Consider the following 27555-nt stretch of genomic DNA (forward strand, 5'->3'; position numbering starts at 1 on the left):
CTGGGACCCAAGAGGATTACCTACACACAAATTTGCTAGCCATCCAAGATCTGCAGGAGAAGGAGTAAAAGTACCCTTACCTCCTCCACTGGTTAGATGGCTAACACCTCCAAGGCTTATAGTTGAAGTTATTCCATTACAAGCACTGGACCTTATCTGTTCAATAGTGCTGCTGTCCTCAAATCCACCACCTACCACCCTGCAGGAACCAGTTCAAGTTTAAAAAAATGTTGTTCCTTTCTTAACACAACAGTCCTATGACCATGGCGCAGGGTTAGTGAGAAATTTCTTTACCTCCCTTGCAAGAGAGAGCTGGAACATTCCAACCCCTGTGTTCAACTTTCACTTTGGTGGTTCCTCAGATTGAAGTCCCAAACTCACCTTTAGGTGTTTTCATCATCAGACCCTAATATTAGAGTATCTTCATCAACACACTCGGTTGCAGCAGAGTGTGTTAGCTAATAAACCAAGCCGCTCCTCTGAAGCCTCAAATAGAGGCATATGCTTCTTAATTGCTAGAGTCCTGGCTGAGTGAGCCATTCAGTACTGGATAAGGAATCCACTGGACTACAATTGGTCCTTTGCCAGATTTTCTTGAAGACCTCACCTACAGTATTTGAAATTTATTGAAAAGTTGGCAGCAGCATTGGGTAGTGATGTCCATAACGACAATGACACACAATCCGAACTCCCTGGTCTATTAAAGATTATGGATATACCAGCAGAACTTTCCCCCTTAGTTTATGACATTCTTAAGGCACTACTCTTAAAATTATGGAAATTATCTAGAAAGCTGGATCTCAAACCAAATCCAACATACTCTGGGATTGGGCGTAGTACATCTTCCATACCAGTCTGTTGTAGAATTGACTATGAAAGAAGCAAAAACATGTATTTATTCCAATTCCCCACTGATAAAAGATCAAACTCCTTCTCAATTTCAGTAAAAGAATATTCCAGAGTGCAATGCTCTCCACCCACATTGCCATTCATCATTTCTACATGATTGCCTCCAGAAACCAAAGCTATACCTACATTCTTCCAATCAGAATACCCTCCCCCTGAGCCATTTTGGAATGCCGAGGAAGTGGTTCTGTCAATTAATCCTTCGTCTCTGCAGCCTCTTGGAGTGCAATGCATGGTGTGGCTCTGAGCTAGTTCCATCCAAAATAATGTTCATGAAAAACTGGCAGACCTCCCATACTTGGGAGACCATCTTTTCAGAGAGAAATTCTGAGAAATAGTCTCACACATAAAGGACCAATATGTGGCAGTCCAATCTTTCTTCCTGGTGCCAGAACAACCTGCTCTGTTGAGACGTCCATACTATCCTTTCAAATGTCTATGTTTTCACAGATGGCAGTATCATCCTTTTCAGCAGAACCACCTCCAGCCTCTTCCAGCACAGCGTCAACTTCTAGCCAGACCTAGACAAAAGGAATATTGTAAGCCAAAAACAGTCCAGCCTAAGCCAGGTTCCAGGTTTTGATATTGTCGTCTAATCCTCATTGTTCCCTTCTGGTAGTGAGACAAATTTAGCAATTTCTAGAAAATTGGCATAAAAAAACCCCCTCATGGACTCAGCATAGTTCAACATGTTTCCTGATCCCCATCCTATCCACACTACTTGCCACTCCAACCGGATCCCTCTCATCTCCCATAGATTCATGTGAAGGTGCAATCTCTTATACAATACCAGGCAATGAAAATCCTCCCTGCATTGCAACACCAGTAGGGTTTCTACTCGAGATACTTTCTCACCTCCCAAACATCAGGGGGATTACAGCCAATCCTCTATCTATGGCTCCTCAAGCATATCCTCTGGGAACAATTCAAAATGAATTCACTCAGCATGGCAAATGGATGTGTGCTCTGGATACCTGAACTCATTTTCCAATTCACTTAGCCCGTTGGCTTTACCTATGGTTCCAAGTGCATTCAATCCCAGTACCAATATAAAGTCCTTCCATTTGGCTTCTCCTCTGCCCCCAGAGTCTTTACCCAAATGCCTTGTAATATCAGTGCACCTTTGTCATACCTAGATTGTCTGATCACATCAAATTCTCAACGTTCTCCATTCTCTGGACATGGCCACATGTCTGCTTCAGAGCTTAGATTTTTGCATCAACTTTGAGAAATCCAACCTAGAACCTGTACAGAACCTTCAGTTCTTAGGGGCCTGCATAGACTCCTTGCTTCAGAAGGCATTTTTGGGCATTGACTAGAGATCAACCATAGTCTCACTCATTGAAATGCAGCTGGCCAATTGATGGTCCATTGCCAGAAGGCTCCTTGTACTGCGTGGTCATATGACAGCTGCCATCTATGTAGTTCCCCTGAACTGCCTTCACATACGTTATCTCCAGTGGTGTCTGCAATCTCCAAGGGATCGGCTCATTCAACCACTATCTTCAGTAGCACAAATCATAACCACTGATGGCAAGGGAGCTGCAATTATGGTTGCTTGCCTCCTCATGTACTCCAGGATGTTAGTTCACTCCGTTTGTGTCATCAGCTCGTCCTCACAATAGACCCCTCACCTAGAGTTTGGGAAGCCCATATTTGTCTCTTCCATACTCAAGGTCTCTAGTCTCCACAGGAATCTCTCTTCCAGATCAATCTCCTAGAGCTAAGAGTGATATGGCATGCTCTCACCATATTCACGCATCCCTTCTCCAAAAAAGAGCAACTTGATTCCAATAGACAATCAAGTTATCATAGTCTATGTCAGCAAGCAAGGAGAAACAGGGTTATGGTTTCTTTGCAGGGAAGTGCTGAAAATCTGTAACTGGGCAGCCCACCATCAAGCAACCCTGCAAGCAACTTATCTGCCAGGTGTTTCCAACATTCTAGTGGATGTCAGCATAGTGTTTTGACCTCATGAGTGGTCTTCTTCAATAGTCATTATTGAACAAACTGTTCGACTTCTGGGGTCTACCGACAATAGACCTGTTTGCATTGCAGGAAAACTAAATCAATTTTGCTCCATTCTTCCAAGCAATCTCACACTAGCACAAGATGCTTTCCTTCTCGATCAGGGGCATAGCCTCATATACGCTTTTATGCCACTCATTGCCGAGACAAAACAGAAATTTCTTTGAGATAGAGCCTGCCTGATCTCATAGTGCTAGCATGGCCCAAAATTATGTGTATCTCCTCAAGCTTTCCAGCGGTGCTCCCATACCCTGTTCTTCTAACTCAAGATGGACGGACACTCTTTTATCCCAATCTTTCAGTCCTCAACCTCACGGCATGAATACTGAATGCTCAGTAATTGCCAATCTTACCACCAGCATTCAAAGATATATTAATTTCTTCTAGAAAGCCTTCAACTAAGAAAATCTATGCCTTCAAATGTAAAATATTTTGCATCTGGTGCCAACAACATGAAAACATACCACCTGGTCCATTTCGTCCTATTGGGAGTTTCAGAAGAAAATAAGGGGATTTCTTCTTTCAGGCTAAAAACATCACCATCTGTAGCGAGAAGGTAGAGAGGGGCGGCTACTGTACTGAAAAAAGGGCAGGTGCGGCACAGCTCAATTCACAACAGAAAGCGACAACATAACTGCCACAGTTGTATATGGCTTACATGCACTTCAAAAATTATTCTCCTGAAGTGGCTTTTGGCTAATTAATCAGAGTGTACAAAGTTATTCAGCAGGCTAGCCTCTTTCAAAGTGTTTGAAGATTATGAGCCAGCATGTGATTTTTTTTACATGGCTTCCATGTGATTGTCATGGTTCTTTAGGTTTATATAAAGGAAAGTTTGGTTCTTACTTGCTAGTTTTCATTCCTGTAGTACCACGGATCAGTCCAGACTCCTGGGTTTATTCATCCGTGCCAGCAGACGGAGACAGAGTAAGTAAAACTGATACTGCTTTATATACACTGATGCCACCAGCAGATCCTCAGTATTGATCTGTACCCAAGCTACATGCAAAAAAAAAAAAAAAAAAATTTGCAAAAAAACGGAACACACATTTCAATATAAAACTGTTAAAACTTCTGATATCTGCAATCTAGAACAGTTGAGCGGACAACGCTCCACCCTCCTCAATGTTTGGGCGGGTTCTGGACTGATCCATGGTACTACAGGAATGAAAATTAGCAGGTAAGAACCAAATTTTCCTTTCCCTGTACGTACCCAGATCAGTCCAGACTCCTGGGATGTAACAAAGCTTCCTAAACAGGGTGGGACCTGAAGAGTCCCGCTCGTAACATGCCTTCGCCAAAAGACCGACACTCCCGATCCCCCACATCCAGCTAATAATGCCTTGCAAAGATATGCAGAGACTTCCAAGTTGCTGCTCTACAAATCTCCTGTGGCGACACCAAGTGAGCTTCTGCCCAAGAGGTCGTGCCTGAGTGAGTGAAATGGGCCCTCAAGCCTTCCGGAACTGGCTTACCCTTGTATGCTAATGCCAGAAGTCTAAGAAGTAAGATGGGAGAATTAGAATGTATAGCAGTGAATGATGACATAGACTTAATTGGCATCTCAGAGACATGGTGGAAAGAGGATAACCAATGGGACAGTGCTATACCGGGGTACAAATTATATCGCAATGACAGAGAGGAGCACTCGGGAGGAGGTGTGGCACTTTATGTCCGGGATGGCATAGAGTCCAACAGGATAAACATCCTGCATGAGACTGTCACCTGGCCCCCATCCTCTCCTTTTTCCTTTCCTGCTCCACCTCCCCCCTCCCTGTTATTTGTAATTTCCTCTTCCGCCTTTCCAATGTTGATTGTGAACCGGCATATGTCCTATGAATGTCGGTAAATTTTAAAAGCATTTAAATAAATAAATAAATAAATACATACATACATACAAAATTGAATCTTTATGGGTAGAAATCCCTTGTGTGTCAGGGAAGACTAGTGAGAGGGGTATACTACCGTCCACCTGGTCAAGATGGTGAGATGCTAAGAGAAATTAGGGAAGATAACCAAATTGGTAGTGCAGTAATAATGGGAGACTTCAATTACCCCAATATAGACTGGGTAAATGTATCATCGGGTCACGCTAGAGAGATAACGTTCCTGGATGGAATAAATGATAGCTTTATGGAGCAATTGGTTCAGGAACAGACGAGAGAGGGAGCAATTTTAGATCTAATTCTCAGTGGAGCACAGAACTTGGTGAGAGAGGTAACGGTGGTGGGGCCGCTTGGCAATAGTGATCATAATATGATCAAGTTTGATTTAATGACTGGAAAAGGAACAGTGTGCAAATCCAAGGCTCTCGTGCTAAACTTTCAAAAGGGAAACTTTGATAAAATGAGAAAAATTGTTAGAAAAAAACTGAAAGGAGCAGCTACAAAAGTAAAAAATGTCCAAGAGGCGTGGTCATTGTTAAAAAATACCATTCTAGAAGCACAGTCCAGATGTATTCCACACATTAAGAAAGGTGGAAAGAAGGCAAAACGATTACCGGCATGGTTAAAAGGGGAGGTGAAAGAAGCTATTTTAGCCAAAAGATCTTCATTCAAAAATTGGAAGAAGGATCCAACAGAAGAAAATAGGATAAAGCATAAACATTGGCAAGTTAAATGTAAGACATTGATAAGACAGGCTAAGAGAGAATTTGAAAAGAAGTTGGCTGTAGAGGCAAAAAACTCACAGTAAAAACTTTTTTAAATATATCCGAAGTAGAAAGCCTGTGAGGGAGTCAGTTGGACCGTTAGATGATCGAGGGGTTAAAGGGGCACTTAGAGAAGATAAGGCCATCGCGGAAAGATTAAATGATTTCTTTGCTTCGGTGTTTACTGAAGAGGATGTTGGGGAGGTACCTGTAATGGAGAAGGTTTTCATGGGTAATGATTCAGATGGACTGAATCAAATCACGGTGAACCTAGAAGATGTGGTAGGCCTGATTGACAAACTGAAGAGTAGTAAATCACCTGGACCGGATGGTATACACCCCAGAGTTCTGAAGGAACTAAAAAATGAAATTTCAGACCTATTAGTAAACATTTGTAACTTATCATTAAAATCATCTATTGTACCTGAAGACTGGAGGATAGCAAATGTAACCCCAATATTTAAAAAGGGCTCCAGGGGCGATCCGGGAAACTACAGACCGGTTAGCCTGACTTCAGTGCCAGGAAAAATAGTGGAAAGTGTTCTAAACATCAAAATCACAGAACATATAGAAAGACATGGTTTAATGGAACAAAGTCAGCATGGCTTTACCCAGGGCAAGTCTTGCCTCACAAATCTGCTTCACAATTAAACTCTGGAATTTGTTGCCAGAGGATGTGGTTAGTGCAGTTAGTATAGCTGTGTTTAAAAAAGGATTGGATAAGTTCTTGGAGGAGAAGTCCATTACCTGCTATTAAGTTCACTTAGAGAATAGCCACTGCCATTAGCAATGGTAACATGGAATAGACTTAGTTTTTGGGTGCTTGCCAGGTTCTTGTGGCCTGGATTGGCAGCTGTTGGAGGCAGGATGCTGGGCTTGGTGGACCCTTGGTCTGACCCAGTATGGCATTTTCTTATGTTCTTAAGGATGTAAGCGGAGCCAATAGCCTCCTTAAGCCATCTGGCAATGGTAGTTTTGGAAGATTAAGACCTCTTCTTTGGACCACTCCACAAAACGAAAAGAAAATCTGCCCAAGATTGGATCTGCTCCATTCCTGAGAGGGTTGTCAAGCTGAGGCTGGAGCCCCAGCTCCTCGAGAACTTGCGGAATGAGAGTTGCCAGTTCCTCCCTGTGGAACAACCGGAGGATCTTGGGTTCACACCCCCCTCGGCCACAGGTCCCGGATCAACATCATCACTTTGGCTTGTATCCGTCGTGCCCAGATCCGCCGCCCGATCGCTAGAAAGTGTTGCCCCTGGGTCGTAGGCATCCTCCTGCGGAGCCATACCAGACAAACGCAATAGCCTGCAACTCCCCCAGCCTGACCGGACCTGATCCCCCTATGCGGCGCAAAGCCCTCAGTTGCGCCAAAAAAGCTTTGTGCATAAGAAGCACGAATTCTGGCAAGAACAGAGTCAAGGGCCGTAACCTGTCCGCAGGAAGAGGACCTTGTTCCAGGCAGCCCTCAGAGTCCCCCTGTCCCCCAATAGGACCCGGGTGGACCGGGGAAAGCACAGGAGAGAAATCTCCCTTGGACCACAAAAGCACAGACCTGATCGCCGGGGGATCCAAAAAGGCCACTGTTCCCACAGTTACAGCAGCCGACAGCTGCACACAGACTGAACTGCTCACAGGTGCAGAGGAGCGGGCACAATTTTCCTTTCCAAATAAAAAAAACCCCCAGTCACTTAAGTGACCTTGTGAAAGGGAGGGATCTGGACCACCGGCTATCTGTGGATCGGGCATACAAAAGGGTCACAAACCCCCAGCTTGTCCGTCTCAACCAAACAGGGTAGGGATCCCTCACGAGGAACCTAGACACCCCTGGGAGGAAGGCTCAGAGCAATAACCACAAAAAAAAAAATAAGACCAAAAATACTGGAATAAACTGCAGGTTTATGCATCAGCCACCATCCACTAGAGACAGAGAAAAACTGAGGATCTGCAGGTGGCATCAGTGTATATAAAGCCGTGTCAGTTTTACTTTCTCTGTCTCCATCTGCTGGCACGGATGAATAAACCCAGGAGTCTGGGCTGAGCTGGGTACGTACAGGGAATAAGTTGATAAAACTAATAAGACCTTCTAGGTCTCCCACAATTCGTCCGCTTCAACTCATCCAAAATTCAGCGGCCAGACTTCTCTCCAACAACAGTATCTTTGACCACATATCCCCCACTCTTCATAAACTACACTGACTCCCACTAAAATAGTGCATTGAATACAAAGCGCTATCAAATCATTTATAACTTCATTTATAGTAACAATACTACTTGGCTATCTGCATCTTTAAACATCTATACACCCTGCAAAAATCTTAGTTGAAAAAACAAACTACTCCTGCAAATCCCATCACCGAAAACCACAAGATTGGTCTCTACTAAGGAAAGAGCATTTTCCATAGCACGTCTCATTTTATGGAACACCATCCCTCCAGACTTACACTTGCTTCCTGATAAAAAAGCATTTAAGAAAGCCCTTAAGCACTATCTCTTCCTACTTGCTTTCCCTGACCTGAGAGCACAATAATTTACTTCAATTAGTTTTAATGTTATTTTAATGTTTGCATTTTATTCCAAGTTTTATTTCCAAACTAAGTTATTTACTCATTTTTGTTTACTTTCAGTCATTTTGTTATGAATCTAATTTTTATTATTTCCTTTAAGTCTATGTATGAACCTGTATTTTTTGGTATTATGTATGTATTCTTGTAACCCCACCCCAAACCATGGAGGGCACGGGATATAAATACAATTAAATAAACAAATATTGTTGTTTATTATGTTATGAGTATTTTCATTACTGTTAAATTGCTTAGGCTGCAAGTGTTAAGTGATTAATAAATGTTAATAAATGAAATGAAAATGCAGGCAGGCTTCCTTCCTGTCTGCCAGCACGATTCCTCAGGACATTAGAATCTAGTGACTCTAACATGGCCACTGTTCATGCCAGGCCTCTGTCCCCGCGGCAGGAAACAGTAGCAAGACTGACCCCACTGTTGCATGCGCTCCAGAGGATCCTGGGGAGTCTCATTTTCATGGGGACCAGCAAGAATGTCCCCTGACAGGAGCTGTTCACCAAATGCTCCATTCAGCATCAGCTGAAAACCGCTCACCTGAGCCTATCCCAGGCGCACCCCCCCCCCCCCCCTTGCATACATGCATTTTCCCTCGTGACTCACCCTCTCAGGTACGGTCCGTGTTTAAATACCCCACACTGAAATCCAGCCTTCAGCCTGCCATGGCCTTCAGCTGCGGAGCAGCAACAACTGCACAAGCAGTGGCTGTTTTTTGTTTTGTTTTTTTAAACTTTATTGCACAAAGGCACACAAAGCCAAAGAGAAAGCAGGAGCAGAAAGAAGAGTTTGGGGGGGAAGAAGGGGAAAATAAACGTAGATGATCCAAAAGAGTCAGAAGCCCTTTGTTCCTACCTGCTCCATTGAGGGAGGGAGCACAGGTCTATCACATCAGGAGCCAGCTCTTCTTTCGGCAAAATTTTACATCCTTGCAGGCTAAAAACAGTCAAGGGCTATGCTCAACTGTCACCAGAGGAGCTGCCCACCAGAATTTTCTGTTCATCTGGCCTAACCAGGCCCTAGCTTCCAACTTGGGAAGCACATCCAACAGCTGCTGGAGTGAGAACACTGGCAGGCTGCTGTCTGTGCTGTGCTATGCTATAGGAGGGTGAGATCAGCGAGTCAGTTGATTTCTGTCTCTATCTGCTGGTTGGCATGCATCACCCATTTGTGTGGACTGGCCTGCCAGAATGCAGAGGAAGCTTTGAATTACTTCTAGGCTGCTTGGCTAACACCAAATGTACAGTCTGAACCATAAGCTCAAAGATGATTTTCGACCAATATTGAGAAGCTGTACAATATGGGGGAGGTAGGTATTCATTCCCTGCCACCGAACCCCACAAAACGTTCAGGACTGTGGCTGAGCTGGAAAGATGAAACCTCCCATACATCCCCACACATGTAATTAAGTAGCAAACAAATGCTGCCTAGCCCTTACCTCTGCACTTTCGAGCTGCTCTGTATTTTCTCCAGCTGATCTATTTCTGCAGACAGCCTAGCAATGCTCTGCGCTAGATTCTTCTCAGTGACATCAACCTGCTGACAGAGTCGTGCAAACGTAGTGGCCATTTCCCTGGGAAAGCAGAAAAACAAGTTTGAAATATCTGATCACCATACTTCTCATGTCCTTTCATGGTTATCGCATGACTAAATGGAATGTTTGGTACTGTACAAAAATAAGAAAATTATTCCTTACCTGCTAATTTTCGTTCCTGTAGTACCATGGATCAGTCCAGACGGTGGGTTATGTCCCCCGTCCAGCAGATGGAGTCAGAACAAAAAGCTTGGGGGGAGGTCACCTCCCTTACCTCAATCTTCAGTAACTAAACTAACAAAGCCAAGAAGAAAGAGACGGAGGGATCAAGTAAAATGAATGCCCTCTAGGCAATTTTAACAAGATTTAACAAAATTTATAACTGCAGCTCAACTAACCCCAGAGGGAACTTGCACAAACAGAACTATGAGACAAGAGACAGACCCTGGAACCCCAGGGAGCTCAAGGAAGCATCGGAAAGACAGTCGAGCAGAGGCATACCCCAACGACCCCCAACAGACAAACAGGGAGGGTGTCTGGACTGATCCATGGTACTACAGGAACGAAAATTAGCAGGTAAGGAATAATTTTCTTTTCCCTATACGTACTAGGATCAGTCCAGATGGTGGGATGTACCAAAGCTTCCCTTCTTCGGGTGGGCTGAAGACAGCCCTGCTCGAATGACTTTATCGCCGAAGGATCCAAAAACTGGAGCCCGCATGTCCAAACGATAGTGTCTTGAAAAAGTATGGAGTGACTTCCAAGTAGCTGCCCTGCAGATCTCCTGCGCGGATACCAACATGCTCGCCGCCCAAGACGTGGCCTGAGACCGAAGGGAGTGTGCCTTAACCTCCAGCGGTGGGGGCCGGCCAGCCCCGAGATAAGCGGAGGAAATCGCTCCCTTCAGCCATCTGGCGATAGTGGTCTTGGATGCCATATGGCCCTTCTTAGGTCCCGACCAGAGCACAAACAGATGATCCGAAAGCCGGAAATCATTAGTGGACTCCAAATAGCGCATCAAGCATCGCTTGACATCCAAACTACGAAGCTCTCTGGAGTCCGCCGAAGAAAAGGAAGGCAATTCCACCGACTGATTGAGATGAAAGGCGGAAACTACCTTAGGAAGAAACAAGGGTACCGTGCGCAAAGAGACCCCTTCCTCAGTGAAACGGAGGTATGACAACGCTTGCAGTTCAGAAATGCGATGCGCCGAACTGATCACTACCAGAAAAAGTGTCTTAAAGGTGAGATCCTTGAGGGTGGCAGCTCGGAGAGGCTCAAAAGGTGAACCACTGAGAACGCGGAGTACCAGGTTGAGACTCCAAAAAGGACAAGGTGGTCTAGATGGTGGCCTCAGATGCCTTACCCCCTTGAGGAAACGCAGTACATCCGGATGGGAAGAAAGTAACGAATCATTCCCGTTGTGAAAGAATGCTCCCAAAGCCACCACCTGCACCCTGATGGAGTTATATGCGAGGCCCAAGTCCAGCCCGTCCTGTAGGAAGGAGAGAATCTGAGGTACCGAGGCGTGAGCCAGAGGGATAGTACGCGATCCGTACCAAGTCTCAAAAACCTTCCACACCCGCACATACGTAACGGAAGTGGACGTCTTACGAGCCCGCAAGAGAGTCGAAATTACCGCCTCCGGATAGCCACGATGCCTCAACTTACGCCTCTCAAAAGCCAAGCCGAAAGACAGAAGCGATCTGCCTCCTCGAAAAATATGGGACCCTGCCGTAGAAGGACAGGCTCCTCCTCTGCACAGCGCTTGCGCCCTCTGCGGCCGCAAGAACACCTTACACCCTCCTTCGTGTCGAAGCGTGCACCCAGAAAATTCAACGACTGAGATGGGGTCAGGTTGCTCTTGCCGTAGTTGATGATCCAACCCAAGGACCGAAGCAGTTGTACCACCCGGTCCACTGCTTGTAGGGCCTGGGTCCGAGACTTCGCCCGAATGAGCCAATCGTCCAGGTAAGGATGTACCAGAATCCCTTCCCGATGCAGTGCCGCCGTTACTACAACCATGATCTTTGTAAAGATGCGTGGAGCCGTTGCCAACCCGAAGGGCAGAGCTCGAAATTGAAAATGTTGTCCCAGAACCTTGAAGCGCAGAAAGCGTTGATAATCCCGGTGGATCGGGATGTGAAGGTACGCCTCTGTGAGATCCAGGGATACGAGGAACTCCCCTTGATGAACCGAAGCCAGTACCGAGCGGAGAGTTTTCATGTGAAAACGAGGTACCCGGAGAGACCGGTTGACTGTCTTGAGATCCAGAATGGGTCGGAAAGTGCCCTCCTTCTTGGGCACCACGAAATAGACGGAATAATGTCCTCGACCCAGTTAGGAGGCGGATACCGGTACTATCGCCCTCAGGGAGAGTAGGCGGTGGAGGGTCTGCCGAACGGCCCTTTGTTTGTGAAGGGACCCGCATGGGGAGAAGAGAAACCTGTCCCTGGGCGCGCGGACAAAATCCAATACGTCTCCGTGTTTTAGGATATCCAGGACCCATTGATCCGACGTAATCCGGACCCACTTTTCGTAGAAGAGAGCAAGCCGGCCCCCTACCCGAGGAGTCGGCCCGTGGGTCGGCTTGGCATCATTGCGCTGATTTCGAGGCGGTGCTCGGACCTTGGCCCTCCTTGCCAGGCTTGCGCCCTCGAAAGGACCGGTTCTAGGTATGAGAGCGAGACGACGGAGCCCGAGGTGGCTGCTGCTGCCTTGCAGGCCGGGACCGGCGTTGGTTCCGGGACCGGTTCCTGGAGAAACTGAACGACCTTGTGGAGCGAGGCCTATCCTCCGGGAGCTTGTGCACCACATTCTCATTGAGGGACTTGATGATTTGATCCAGATCTTCTCCGAATAGGAACTTGCCCTTGAAAGGAAGCGACCCCAGCCGGGTCTTAGAAGAGGCATCCGCTGACCAGTTGCGGAGCCACAGAAGGCGACGGGCCGAGACCGCTGCCACCATTGACCGAGCCAGGACCCATAGGCACCATAGGCCACCACAGGCCACCACGGCCTTCAATCTCTCCGCCTGCTGCGCCTCGGCTGCTGGTAAGTCCTGTGAGGTGAGACGTTGTTGCACCCAACATAGGCCCGCTCGCTGTGCTAAAGAACTACAGATGGCCGCTCTCATCCCGAGCGCCGAAACCTCGAAGACTCTCTTAAGATAGACCTCCAACTTCCTGTCCTGCAGGTCCTTCAGCGCCGTGCCACCCGTGACCGGGATGGTCGTACGCTTCGTGACTGCCAAGACCGCGGAATTAATGGCCGGGATCTTTAGCAGCTCAAAGAAATCTTCCGGGAGGGGATAGAGCTTCTCCATCGCCCTACTGACCCTGAGTGTAGCCTCCGGAGTGTCCCACTCCCTGGAGATCAATTGCAAAAAAGTAGGATGCGTTGGGAAGGCCTTAGACATGGGCCGAAGGCCCGCGAGAAGGGGATCCCCCTTCCTTACCTTGGGATCAGGTGCAACCGGATCCGGAGGAGCACCGATGTCCATCTCCTGCAGGATATGAGGAATAAGGTCATCCAGTTCATCCGACTGGAAAATGCGGAGGACCCTCGGATCGTCACCCTCCACCTGGGCCACCAAGGTGGGGTCATCCCCGGCTGGATCCGGGAGGGGGTCCTTCTCCGGAGCGGCGTGCGATCCTCGCACAGGCCCCGCCGGGTCACGAGAGGGACCCGGCTACTCCCCAGATGGCTGACCACTGTCCCATGGGGCGGACCCCCCCCCAGGGGGGAAGGCCGTCCACGCCAATTTGAGGGGAAGAGGTCCCATAGAAAATCCCAAGGGCAGGCTGTTGCTCTGAAAAATAGCACTGTGCATCAGCACCACGAATTCCGGTGAAAACGAGGGCACGCCCGGGGAGGGGCCAACCGGGGTCTCCCCGTCCAAAAAACTCTGTTCCTGTTCCCCAAAAGGCACTAGAACCGGTGGCGTTGCTGTGACCGGGCCCCCTGCTTCCTGATCCGACATGCCGGCATCCTCATCTGATAAGTGGCCACCGTTCCCGCACTTGCGAGCCGCGCGGTCCTCCCCGCGGGCTCCTGTGCCATCTCCCAGAATAATGCTGTCTTCCCCCGCAGGGAGACAGCTCGCGCGATAGCCGGCCACAATCGGAACAGGCTGCTGCACGCGGCATCACGAGGCCCCGGGAGAGGCAGGAGCAAAGGACAGTGGCGGGAACCCTGGTGTCCGCCGGGCAGTGCGCGCGGACTACACCCCCCCACCGACCCGAAGGAGCCGCTGAGGAATCTGGCCTCCCATCGGCTAGCGGCCCCGGGGAATAGTACGTCGCAGGGCCGCGGGTTGACAGCGACGAGCAGCAGAAGGGGGGGGGGGGGGAGAGAGATCAGCACCACTGACGTGCACCCCCGCGATCCGGCACGAATCCCAAGTGCCGGTGAGTGTAGTTAGAGGAAGGAACCTTAAAAGAAAAACAAAGGCATACACTTACCCCCTGACGGCACAGAAAGGACAGGAGGAAGGAGACAAGAAGCAGACCTGTCAACAAGCTCCCCCTGCTCCCCCAGCAACAGCTTAATCAACTCCCTTTCCCCCCCCCGCCCCCAAACTTGATCCCTCACAGACAGAACAAGAGACCTAGAAGCCTAAGCTCCTGTGCTGGGGACTGCCAGTCCCCTGCTCACATCTGCTGGAGTCAGAAGATACTGAAGATTGAGGTAAGGGAGGTGAGGTTATATAGGACCTCCCTCCGAGCTTTTTGTTCTGACTCCATCTGCTGGACGGGGGACATAACCCATCGTCTGGACTGATCCTGGTACGTACAGGGAATAGCAAGTTTAGTGGCAATGAGAAATGTATGTTAATTTTAAAATCATCCTATTGTTTTGCTGGCTTCTTTGCCAGAACAAAAAAAAAAGGTGCAGCCCAGTGATCTAGGTTGGTAACATGTTCCTTTGCTATATTAATCATTGCAATGATGAGCAAATAACTAGCTTTACATGGGAGAGGGCTTAGCTTTATAATTTGAGATTTTAAGTCCCACAAGTTCAGCCAGGACTGAGCCAATGACTCCAGCAGCTCTAGGTTTTCCTAGCACTAAATAGTACCAGTATGCAACTTCCAGGAGAACATGTGCTCTTATACACCACTAGCTAAAGAATTTAAGCAGGGATGTTACTGTACAGCAGATAATTTCTTCCTGCATACAATGTGTGAACTTGAACATGTTCCCGGTTCTGTAAAGATACTCACTGCTGAACTTGATGGCTGCAGTTTGCACTGGTGAAGCTAACAATCATCTGCAATTTATTGGTAGCATAGTTGACAAATTGTTGCTTAAAGGTCCGTTCCTTTGCCTTTGTCGTCCAGGTCAGTCTTTCATAGAGGTATAAAACGCCATACATGCTCAAGGAAAAAGCTATAAGCTTCCAGCCTACAGTTTTCCAAACCTGGAAGAAAGCATGGAATAACTGAAAATATCTAGTGGTAGCCGTGTAATCAGCATAATGAAGCTTGCTTGACTTCGGAACGTCACACAGTGCAGGCAGTGGGTGCTTCTGCCATAAGAGTACTTGGCCTATAGCTGACACAATCAGACACAGATCCAGCTTTCACAACTAAGATGTCACCACTGGGTGCCTTAATGCTTTCAGATAAATATATGCAACTCATCTGAAAAGATGTTTGGAAGAAGTGAATGTGCAATGGATAAAAATTATATGCATGAAAGTCTGCAGATTTAAACAGTAAATCTATGTTCAGTCACAGCCACACAGTAAATTAATAGGAATATATTTTCATTATTTCAGGATGGAGAAGAGCAATACTGTAGGCCAAGTGTCCCAAAACCTCATAAAGCTATGACCATAAAGCTCTATGTCCTGGTTTTACCCGATTGCTTGCAGGGAGCTATACTTCCGATTGCCCAACTGAGATCCCTACGAAAAGCAAGAATGCCTTAGCTTGTCCCCGAGGTCATAGAACCATATGGTCACCATCAAGTTGTTTACTACACAAATGCTTTTCCTTAACACTGCTTCCAATGATGCTTTTAGCAGAAGTCAAATTCCTAATGGTACTTGCCATGCCTCCAACAATGAGCACACTCATTGAAGTCCTGGATGTTAGTGAAGCCAAACCAGTAACAATAGACATCATGAGTTCTTCCTGAGAAGAAATGTTATCTCGTGAGAGTGCAGGCACACTGGCTGCAGAGGGGGTAGTGGGCAAAGAGCGAGGAACCTAGAACAGGAATTATTTACAAAATGGTCAGATATGGTAAACATTTTACTCATTTCAAATGTATACAACGGTTAAAATCAGAACTCTAGAAGCACTGATGCAGAAGGGAAATCTCCCACTTGCTCACTGGAGTTTCACAGTGAAGGCCCAGACTCCCATTTAGCAGGTGGAGACCCCTCCTAGTTAAAAGTCCTCTGTTTCATGTCCAACAATGGTACGTATATTGCACTTTGTTTGTTTTTTTTTGTTTGTTTTTTTTTAACTTACAAGAAAACACAAATGCCTTTACCATATCAAAAGCTTTTGCACAACCTATTTCTTTGTTTTCCTGGCTCAATTAACACACTCTCTCTCTCTCTCACATACATACAGATTCTGCCCTCTTTTTTTTAAATCTCCCTCATACTGAGCTATCAAACTGACCATCTGAGTGGGCTGTCTAGGTGATTCACACTAGAATGCCAAGAAATCCAATTAGCGGATAGGAAATGCTCCTTCTAGGTCATTCTGCTTAACACACCAAGATACTGGGTTATTCCAAAGCAAAACCACCGCATCTGAAGGGAGGGATAGCATCTTGGGACAGTATGTAACAAAAGCTCATGTGGCTGAAGCTCTTCAGATTCTGAAGCTGAAAAAGACTCTAGTGGAAAGACACTTGGCCCTAACCATATATGCCACCCCTAATATTGTCTGGATAAAGATAAGCTGCACACTGGAAAGCCCTTCTTGGCCCTTGCAACCACCACAAATTGTTCATCTGTCAACCTAAAATATGGTGTTTCATTCAAATATGTTGTCAGTGCTCATTTTTACATCCAATGCATAAAGCTTCTCTTTTTGTCGAGGATGGTTTATGGCAGAAAGAGAAATATTACCAAAAATATTTTTTTACATTTGAGGGAAACTGTAAAATACAGTACTAAATTATTAATTAATTATTAAAATATCAGGAACAACAAGAAACAGCAACATAGACGGCGACATCAGAAACAGTAACAAAAAGATAAGTCATATCAAGAGTAATTCACTTAGGGTATTTTAAAGGGTAACACTTATGACATAAAAGTAAAAATACAACAAACGGAATGAAGTAAATGACGTTATATAAAGTGCATGTAGATGAGAGGGGTTGTAGCCCTTTGCGGGCAAGAGCCCAGGAGATTGAAGCACTGAATTTTCTGATACCGATTCCTGATATTTTAATAATTAATTAATAATTTAGTACTGTGTTTTACAGTTTCCTCAAATGTAAAAAATATTTTTGGTAATTATAACTTGAGGGGTATTGACATTGAATTTTTGTGGTTTATTGTTAATTCTTGAAGAAAGAGAAAGATGCCATATTCTGATTTATGTGAAATGAAATGGGCACTTTCAGAATAAATCAGAATTGCTTACCTGTAACAGGTGTTCTCCTAGGACAGCAAGATGTTAGTCCTCATACATGGGTGACATCTGATGGAGCCTGGCATGGAAAACTTACCACGCATTCACGTGGAATTCCTCTTCAGTCTCGTAAAATAGAATTACGATTAAAAAAAAAAAAGTTAGGAGAAACCCAACTCCGCGGGGTGGTGGGCGGGTTTCGTGAGCACTAACATCTTGCTGTCCTTGGAGAACACCTGCTACGGGTAAGCAACTCTTTCTCTGAGGACAAGCAGGATGGCAGTCCTCACACATAGGTGACTCCCTAGCTACAGGCTTCTCCCCAACACAAAAGGGAACCAACAAACACCTAACCAGGTGCCAATGGGCACAACACCACCGGTGCTGTTGGTAACTTAGGGGGAGACAGCCTGAACCCAAACAACAGACCTAGATTGGGAGAGTTGGATTCTGTATCTCAAACAGGTTCCGGAGGACAGACTGCCTGAACCTACGGTCGTGTCAGCCATCCTTATCCAGATAGTATTGGGATGTGAATGTGTGGAGAGAACTCCACGTCACAGCCTTGCAGATCTCCATGGGAACTGCTCGCAAGTGGGCCATCGCTGTGCCATGGAGGAGCTGAGGCAGGCAGAGAGGTATATAGATGAGACCTTCAGGAACATAGTAGCCAAGTCCCAACTTCAGACTGGCATCCCTGGTGCTGCCTTGGAGGAAGGTGGTCTCATGATCATCAACCTGGTGCAGCAGGAAAGGATCCTGTAGCAAGGACCTGCTTTCCAGGTGGTGGATTGTTTTTTCGCACCGAGGATGTCTCTCCAAGGGCTACTGCCCAGGAGGGAAGGGTTAGGTCAGTAATCATAGTTGGTGATTCGATTATTAGGAATGTAGAAAGCCAAGTGGCTGGTGGGCATGAGGATCGCCTGGTAACATGCCTAGCTGGTGCCTCACAAGTCACCTAGATAGGATTTTAGACAGTGATGGGAAGGAGCCGGCTATCGTGGTACATATGGGCACCAATGACATAGGACAATGTGGGAGGAAGGTTCTGGAAGCCAAATTTAGGCTCTTAGGTAGAAAGTTTAAATCCAGAACCTCCAGGGTAGCATTCACTGACGTTAGCATGTAGCACATTTACAACTAATCAGAGGTAGGGGTTTTTTCACTCAGCACACAATTAAACTCTGGAATTTGTTGCCAGGAGATGTGGTTAGTGCAGTTAGTGTAGCTGGGTTTAAAAAAGGTTGGGATAAGTTCTTGGAGGAGAAGTTCATTACCTGCTATTAATCAAGTTGACTTAGAAAACAGCCACTGCTATTACTAGCATCAGTAGTATGGGGATATACTTAGTTTTTGGGTACTTGCCAGGTACTTGTAGCCTGGATTGGCCACTGTTGGAAACAGGATGCTGGGCTTGATGGAACCTTGGTCTGACCCAGTATGGCATGTTCTTATGACATGACCCCCAAGAAGCAGTCCCGCCTGGGCATAATAGAAGGAGATGCAATCTACTAGCCAAATGGATAGTGTCTGTTTGGCAAAGCCCAACCTATTCTTGTCAAAAGAAATAAAAAGTTAAGTGGATTGTCTATGGGCTTTTGTCCACTCCAGATAGAAGGCTAATACTTGTATGCAGTCCAAACTGTGCAGTGCTCGTTCACCTTGGTGTGAATGTGGTCTGGGAAAGAATATATAAGCAATACGATTGACTAGTTAAGATGGAAGTCTGTCACTATCTTAGGCAGGAACTTAGGGTTCGCACGCAAGACCACCCTGTCATGATAAAATTTAATATAAGGTGGATAAGTCACTAAGGCCTAAAACTCGCTAACCCTGTGCACTGAAGTGACCGCCACCAAAAATATGACCTTCCAGGTCAGGTATTTCAAGTCACTGGTGCGCAGCGGCTCAAAATGATTTTCAACAGCCTAGTAAACACCATGTTGAGGTCCCAAGGTCACAGCGGGAGGCTTCAGAGGAGGGTCCAATTGAAGCAGGCCCCGCATGAAACATAGAACTATAGGCTGCACAGAGATGGGCATACAATCTACACCGTGGTGGTAAGCACCAATTGCACTAAGGGGAACTCTGACAGAGTTGGTTTTTAAGCCAGCTTCTGAAAGGTTTAGAAGGTAATCAAGCAGTTTTTGTGTGAGCCAGGAGAATGGATCTAGGGCCTTTGCTCACACTACACAGAAAACCTCCTCTGCTTCAGTCCATAGGACTTTCTAGTGGAAGGCTTTCTAGAAGCCACCAGGTCCCGAGACACATCCTCAGAAAGATCAAGCGGCTGCAGAATTAACCTCTCAACATCCAGGCTGTGAGCCTGGAGGTTGGGATGCTGCAGTCTGCCCTGATCTTGCGTGATGAGATCTGGGGAAGTCCTCAGACTGATCAGTTTCAGGATGGACAACTCCCAGAGGAGTGGAAATCAGACCTGTCTCTGCCAATGAGGGGCTAAGAGGATCATAGTCACTCCGTCCCCGCAAAGCTTCAAGAGAGTCTTCGCCATGAAGGGAATGGAGGATATGCATACAGGACCCTTGCCCCAATGACGGGCCATGGCATCTGAAGCTGGTTTGCCTGACCTGGACAGGAAGCAGAACAGAGGTAACTTCCTGTTGCAGGGGGACACAAACAGATCTGTGTCCGGGTTCCCCCAGAGACGGAATATCAGATTCTCTACCCCCTGGTTCAAAGACCAATTGTGGAGTCTGAATGCTCGACTAGGCCTGTCCACCACCATGTTCTCCACCCTGGCCTGGTACATGGGCATGAGCATCATCCCATGAGACACAGGACTCACGCCCAGATCTGGACCACTTTCTGACACAGGAATTACAATCCCTGGCCTCCCCGCTTGTTGACAAACCACATGGCTACTTGGTTGTCAGTCTGGATCAGGACAACTTTGTTGGACAGCCGATCTCTGAAAGCCCATAGCACGTACCTGATAGCCCGGAGCTCTGGGAAGTTGATTTGAAAAGAATGTCCCTGAGCAGACCACAGACCCTGGTTGCCAAGCCCATTCACATGAGCTCCCCACCCCAGGGAGGATGCATCCATGGTTAGTACAATTTGAGTAGGGAGACTCTGAAAGGAAATTCCCTGTTCCAAATTGGAAAGTACCTGCCAGCAGGACAAGAAGTCCTTGAGAGATGGGGTGCCTCAGATGCAATCCTGGAGGCTCTGAGTGGCTTGGCGCCACTGTGACCTCAGGGTCCAATGGGCTCTACACATGAGTAAATGTGCCAAGGGAGTGACATGGACAGTCACTGCCATGTGACCCAACAGCCTCAACATGTGCCAGACTGATAACTGCTGGCTCTGTTGAACTTCTACTGCAAAAGACAACAAAGCGATGGCTCTCTGGCACAGAGAAAAGCCTTGGCCTAAGCCGTGTCTAGAAGGGCTCTCATCAAGTCCAACTGATGTGACGGACTGAGATGGGATTTTGGATAGTTGAGATAGTTGGATAGTTGACTTTGGATAGTCACTCCAACATCCAAATGGTCAAGGGCATGGTCCTGGAGGACCCTGCCTGAAACATGCTAGTAACCAGCCAATCTCCCAGATATGAGAAAACATGCACTGCCACCATGGCCAGACATTTTGTGAAGATCCGGGGGAGGGGGGGGGGGGGGACACACAAGCCTGAACGGCAGTACCTGGTACTGGAAGTGCTGATCTCCCATCACAAATCTGAGATACTTCCTGTGACTGGGGAATATCTCAATATGGATGTATGTGCCCCTTTAGGTCGAGGGAACATAGCCAGTCCCCTTTTTGCAAGAGGGGGATCAAGGTGTCTAGGGAAATCATCTTGAATTTTTTTTTTTTTTTTTTTTAGAAACTTGTTCAAGGCTCTCAGGTCTAGGATGGGACAGAGTCCTCATGTTCTTTGGAATCAAAGTACCTTGAGTAGAATCCCCGCCCTCTTTGCTTTGATAGTACGGGCTTGACCACTCTGGCTGTTAAGAGGGAGGAGAGCTCCGCTAGTAGTACCTCCTGATGCACTATTGGCTCCCAAAATGGGCACAGAGGGCAATTTGGCAGAACACCCAATAGATTTTAATTGGTACCCCTAGAGGACGATGGACAAAATCCAGTGGTCCAAGGTTACACTGGGCCACTGGTTCGCAAAGAACCACATCCTGCTCCCGACAGGCGGGTCCACTATCCCAGGTATGGGCAATTGGCTTACACTCCTTACGGCCCAGTCAAAAACCCCATCCCTGGAGTTGACTGAGGAGGTGGCTGAGGCTTGGGAGCTCTCTGCTGCCTAGGACAGCTGCAGGAGCTCTGATCGCACTGACTGGATCGAGGAGGCGGAGGATAGTACTTTCTTTGGCGAAAGAAAGACTTCCTTGGCCCCAGTCTAGACAGCCTCCTAGATGAGGAAGACAGGTCTAGAGTACTGGCAGAGAGTTGCTGGAGGGTTTCAAGATGGTTTCGGAATTTGGCCACAGCATTCCTCAGCCTATCTCTGAAGAGATTCTCTCCAGTACACAGCATGTCAACAAGCTATTCCTGCAGTTCTGTCGGAGATCCGAGGCCTGTAGCCATACCCATTCTGTGCATGCCATTTCCCGCTACAGAAATCTTCGATGTAGTCTTGAAAACATTGTAGGTCATACGGACCTCGTATTTTCTGCATGCTAGGCTCTTATGTGCCAGCGATATGAGGGTGTCTTGCTGCTGTTGAGGCAGCTGCTCAGACACCTTCTGCACCTGCTTCCAGATGTCCTGCGAGTATTGGCTCATGTTAGAGCTAGTAGGAAGCGATGTGGGTAATAAGCATGGTGCCTTGGAACACCTTCCTCCCAAGAGTGTCCATTGCTCTGTGGTCTTTCCCTGGGGATGTAGAGGAATGTGTCTGAGCACACTTGGCCCTCTAGAGGGCGGAATTTGACCACCACCAACTGGTGAGTCAGCTGATTCTGCCAGATTTGGTAAGCCTTCTGGACGAGGTAAACTCCCTCCCACCTTATTACTGGAAGCCACTGTGAGGGGGTTTTCCCAAATCTTAAGGATCTTGTGTACTTGGACCACCACGATCTCCTTAGGAGGCTCCACAAACTGGAGGATCTCAAGCATTTTGTACCTGGCATCCTCCATCAAAAGCTGGAAGATTAAAACCTGCGAAGATTAAGTCCTCAAGCGAGGACTTCCTTCGCTCATCTGGAGGAGAAGGGTCTGACAGAAGACCATCCAAATCTTCGGAGGACTCTTGTCTGATCATCCCCCATGGGTCAGAAACCCTTATCCTCATTGAATACCCACAGAAGATGGGGGCCCTAGATGCTCAATCTATTTCCAAAGGTGCAGGCACCGATGAAACTGGACGGAGGACTATAGGTCTCAGCGTCTCCACTGGCCTCAGCGGAGCTTCCTTGGAGGAGGAACTGGTGATGACCACTGTATTGGTAGAGGAAAGCCTTGGTACCCCGCTGGGCACTGGTGCTATCCTGGGAACAGAAGCCGGCTGGGTCTGTAATGCACCGATAAACATATTGAGCTTCTCCAGAAGCGGTACAAGGATGAGTGGTACTGACTCCGGTGCCATCTGTGCCATAGGACTGAAGCCCTGCAGCGCCCACTCCACCAGCTGGACTTTACATTCCAGCTCCTCCTCGAAAGTTGGTGATGCCAACACAGACTGGGAGGAAAGAGAGGTGGCCAGATCTTCCTCAGACCCGCAAGGGAGTTCGGTGTCTGGCACCAGGACCGGTGGAGAATGTCACGGACCCTGGGCATCAACGGAGAGTGGGTCGCTTCAGGGGCATTGCGGCAAAAGCTGGTGCAACCCTGTGCCCGGCACCATGCATCGACGGGGACAAGTGCTGATGCTTTTTAGGCTTCCCTTGATGCTTAGCCTGGTCCTTCCCCAATGCTGAGGACAATGAACCCAGCGTTCTCGGTCTGGAGATTGACAACGGTCAGTGTCCAGTGCCCCTATCCACTGGCAACCTCGACAGAACAGACGATCTCACCTATGTCGATGTTGAGGAGTCCATCAGTGCAGTTCTGAAGGCCTTTGATGCTGATGACTCTGACTTCTTCAAAGAGCTGATTCATCTTGTCAAGTCAAAGCAGACATCCCTTCAGGGGTCATCTGGGCACACAAGCGGCAACCCCGGACACAATGTGATGCCCCCAGGCAGAGAATGGAAACTTCATGAGGATCAGTGATTGACATGGTCCTCGCGCATTGGGGCATCGGCGAAAGCCGGACCTGGCCATGATAGGGCGAATCAAAAAGGTAGAAGGACAGAACAATGGCAGCAGGCGTCTATGGCCGGTAGGCACTGAGGCACCACCACCACGGGGGGGGGGGGGGGGGGGGGGAGGGACGACAGACTGTGACAAGACACTTACCCGAAACGCCGAAAACCCTGTCTGGGGACACTATGGGGAGGCAGCAAGAGGGACCCAATGACAGACAGAAGAAAAGGATTGTGAAAAACCAGAAACCCCCCCCAGTTTTCCAGAAGGCAAAAAGCCAAGCTTTTAGACATCAAATTGCAAGGCTTATAGCGCCACGGAAAAAAAAGACTGTAGAGGGACCCTGCGTGGACATGTGGTATAGAGCATGTTGGGCATGCGCAGTGAGCCTTTCCAAAGGTTTTCCGTGTTGGGCTCCATCTGATGTCGTCACCCATGTGAGAGGACTACCATCCTTCTTGCCCTCGGAAAAACTCTTAGTACCATTCTCTATCCTGATAAAATCACACACACACAGAAAGTAACTGTACAGTCCTTAACAGCATACCTGGAAAGTTGGCTCTGCAAATCCTAGCAGTACCTTGCGAGTACTGTTTGGAACAAGTAATCGATTGACCAGAGCGGTCCAACCCAGTGAAAAATGAAACTCAACATCCTCTTGAAAATCTGAGCACAACTTGTCACAATTCAAATCGTAGCTGAGGTCAAACTTCCTGCATGGGATTAGTGTATGTAGCCGATACTGAACTCCAAAGGGCAGCAGAGGCTTTAGGTGTGCTAGGAATTGAAAAATTGCACCAGTTAAATACCCGAACAACACTGGAGCAAGTGACAGTTAAAGCCCAGCACGCTGGTCCTTACCACACTTAAACCCCATTCTCTTCCCCACAAATACTTTCATTAATTAGTGTAAAAAAGTTCTATCCTTATATAATGCTCAAGATTTCATTAGAACTATATGCAACTTGTAGCAATAAAGCAGGTTTGCTGTTAAATAATTTTGTCTAAAACCTTTTTGATAACATCCCCAGGCAATTGCAGGGGAATATTTTAAAGGATTATATAAATGGCTCTGATCAGCTGGACACTTTTTTCCAGCTAACATAAATTGCTCTCTTTAAGGTACCCAGCACTACACATTATATATGTAAGATATGTTCATAAATTAACCATTATAAAACTGTGGCTCTATTTTATGCTTCTCCTGTCACTGTGGCCAACAGAGGTACACTGACAAATCTTACAGTACTCCATTAAAATATTGGAATTCAGGTGTGCAGCTCTACGCAGGGGCCCTCTACAAATTAAAACCATTTATTCTAGCAGAAAAAAGCTTAAGCTAATATGGATTGCTCAATTTAACTATTCTAAATATATAAGAACTTTGTTACTTAAGAAAGCATCAGGGGAAAATCAAAGCAATCTAGGGGACTGGGCTAGCTCAGCCCAGTGGTTCAGGCTGCAGTGCTTTGGCAAGGGGGGGATGCAGAGAAGATCTGTAGTTGCAGAGATCAGCTGGGTCTATGGCACCGCAAAAGGAAGCCATTTGGGAAGGCTAGATGGGCCCCATGGACTTTATCTGCCATCATATTCTCTGTTTCTATTACTGCTGCTTTGTGATGGTTCCTGCTCTGGTGGCGGCATCCCTCCAAATATAGGGCCAGTGAAGGTTCCTGGAACTATCTGAGGAAGGGGGATTGAAAGAGAAGGGCTACAAGGGAGAGGAGGAAGCAACCTTTAGCACATCAGTAAGCTGTGTCTGGGCATCTGAAAATTTTTTTTTTTTTTTTTTTTTAAGCAAGAGGTTTAATGCTCCGGCTTTAGGAGCAGTTGTATCATCATGTCCCCAGTGGGGTTGGTTGGTGGATGGCAAGTGGCATGTACTGTCTGTTAACAGTAGCTGCAGCTATTTCAGGTATACCACCAACTAAAAGCCCTAGCCAGTATGCTTATTGTGGGCTGATGATACTAGCTCCGCTGGAAAGATAGCAGTACCAAGTGGAAGAGCTGACATTGTGGCATCATAGAGCAACTTATGCCAGAGATGCTTAGTGAAAAAAAATCCCCCCGGACTGTGCTGTACATCACCACACTTCCTGTAGTATGCAGGGCAGCATATAAATATACAGTAAAACAACATTTAAACTCTGCATTCCATGGCAGTTAGCTCTCTCTCTTTATCCTTACCCAGACATGCTAACAATTAAATGGTGTTTCTGTTTCAATTTTTGCAGAAATCTCTCTCCTTTGCCAGAAATGGAGAGCCAGCTGACACAGCCTCCATGTGTCATGTGGATGATGCCTGTGTGCCCTTGGGAGGAAAAAATATCTGATGGAATGATGGTCCTGACTGTATTCCAAGGTTTTGGGTTTTGTTTTGGTTTTTTTTTGTTTTCAGCACAGTCACTCACTTAGGGGGATGTGGTGGTGGTATTTTAAAACAATACAAATGTGGGGTGGGAAGAAACCAGTCCCCAACAGCGATTATTGTCTGTGCCAGTTCCTGGGATGTTCTACCATATTTCCAGCAAGAGGTTGGGGGGACTTTAAAAGGTGGCACATCAAACCTGCAGGCCCCTATACACAGATTTGTGTTTCCTGCACATTGCATTGTTCATATATAAAGGAAGGGGGCCATTCGTTTTCGTCCAGAGTTGCAGCTAGCTCCTTTATCCTCTCAAGCAACGACTCAATAGTATTTTTCAAAAGGTATGTCCGGAACTTGGAATGGTTAACTTTATCCACAAGAGATAACAGTCTCATTAAGTCCTGTTGAAACTATTCCTCCCCAACCAGGCATAACAGCATCAAATGGCTCTTCCAGTGAGTTAGTTTGTACCTCTCTACTCCTTCTTCCATTAGGGTTTGGGAGTCCTTTCTTAGAAAAGTCGGAGCTAACTTTTACACTCAAAACCAACAAGTAAAAGCTATCAGCCCATAGAGAAGCTTGCGGAGATTACAATGGAAGTACTGTGGACAGCTATAGCTAAGTTGGATCAATCGCTTTGTATGAAATTTGATCTATTGTTAGAACCTCTAGGGTGGCATTCTCTGAAATGCTTCCTGTTCCACGTGCAGGTCCCCAGAGGCAAGCAGAGCTCCAGAGTTTCAATGAGTGGATGAGACATTGGTGCAGGGAAGAGGGATTCAGCTTTATAAGGAACTAGGGAAACTTTTGGGGAAAGGGGAGACTTTTCTGAAAGGATGGGCTACTCCTTAACCAGAGTGGAACCAAGCTGCTGGCACTAACTCTCAAAAAGGAGATAGAGCAGCTTTTAAACTAGAACAAGGAGGAAGCCGACAGTCACTCAGCAGTGCATGGTTCGGAGAAATGTATCCTTGAAGGATACTAATGAAACAGGAGAGTTAGGGCATCCCAACAGAGAGGTTCCATTAAAAGCAAATGTAGTCCATGTGCCTATATGTAAAAAATCACCGAAGCTAATGATTTCCGAATTATCCCTAACAACTGAAAAGCAGGTTGTTAATACAAACAAAAAACGCACTTTGAAATGTCTGTATGCCAATGCCAGAAGTCTAAGAAGTAAGATGGGAGAGTTAGAGTGTATAGCAGCAAATGATGAGATTGACATAATTGGCATCACAGAGACTTGGTAGAAGGCGGATAACCAATGGGACAGTGCTATATCAGGGTACAAATTATATCGCAATGATAGGGAGTATCAACTTGGTGGGGGTGTGGCACTTTATGTCCGGGAAGGTATAGAGTCCAACAGGATAAAGATCATACAAGAGACTAAATGCTCAGTAGAATCTATATGGATAGAAATCCCATGTGTGTTGGGTAAGAGTATAATGATAGGAGTATACTACCGTCCACCTGGACAAAATGGTCAGACAGATGATGAAATGCTTAGAGAAATCAGGGAAGCTAACCAATTTGGCAGTGCAATAATAATGGGAGATTTCAATTACCCCAATATTGACTGTGTAAATGTAACATCAGGACTTGCTAGAGACAAAGTTCTTGGATGTAATAAATGACTGCTTCATGGAGCAATTGGTACAGGAACCA

The 27555-nt window shown here is 46.8% G+C and overlaps 1 protein-coding gene across 5 annotated transcripts in view; it reads right to left on the reverse strand.

Moving 5' to 3' along the window:
- The window catches only part of MFN1 (mitofusin 1), a 153758-nt gene that overhangs the window by 2626 nt on the left and 123577 nt on the right, over positions 1 to 27555 (reverse strand). For all 5 annotated transcript variants that reach the window (XM_029615782.1, XM_029615781.1, XM_029615786.1 and 2 more), the window contains exons 14-17: positions 24067 to 24296; positions 15747 to 15905; positions 14916 to 15112; positions 9596 to 9730 (exon numbers count right to left, since the gene is read on the reverse strand). In XM_029615782.1, coding sequence (XP_029471642.1) covers positions 9596 to 9730; positions 14916 to 15112; positions 15747 to 15905; positions 24067 to 24296 — 721 coding nt within the window. The remainder of the gene's footprint in view (positions 1 to 9595; positions 9731 to 14915; positions 15113 to 15746; positions 15906 to 24066; positions 24297 to 27555) is intronic.

This window comes from Rhinatrema bivittatum, chromosome 9 (genome assembly GCF_901001135.1).
Source record: "Rhinatrema bivittatum chromosome 9, aRhiBiv1.1, whole genome shotgun sequence".
Lineage (NCBI taxonomy): Eukaryota > Metazoa > Chordata > Amphibia > Gymnophiona > Rhinatrematidae > Rhinatrema > Rhinatrema bivittatum.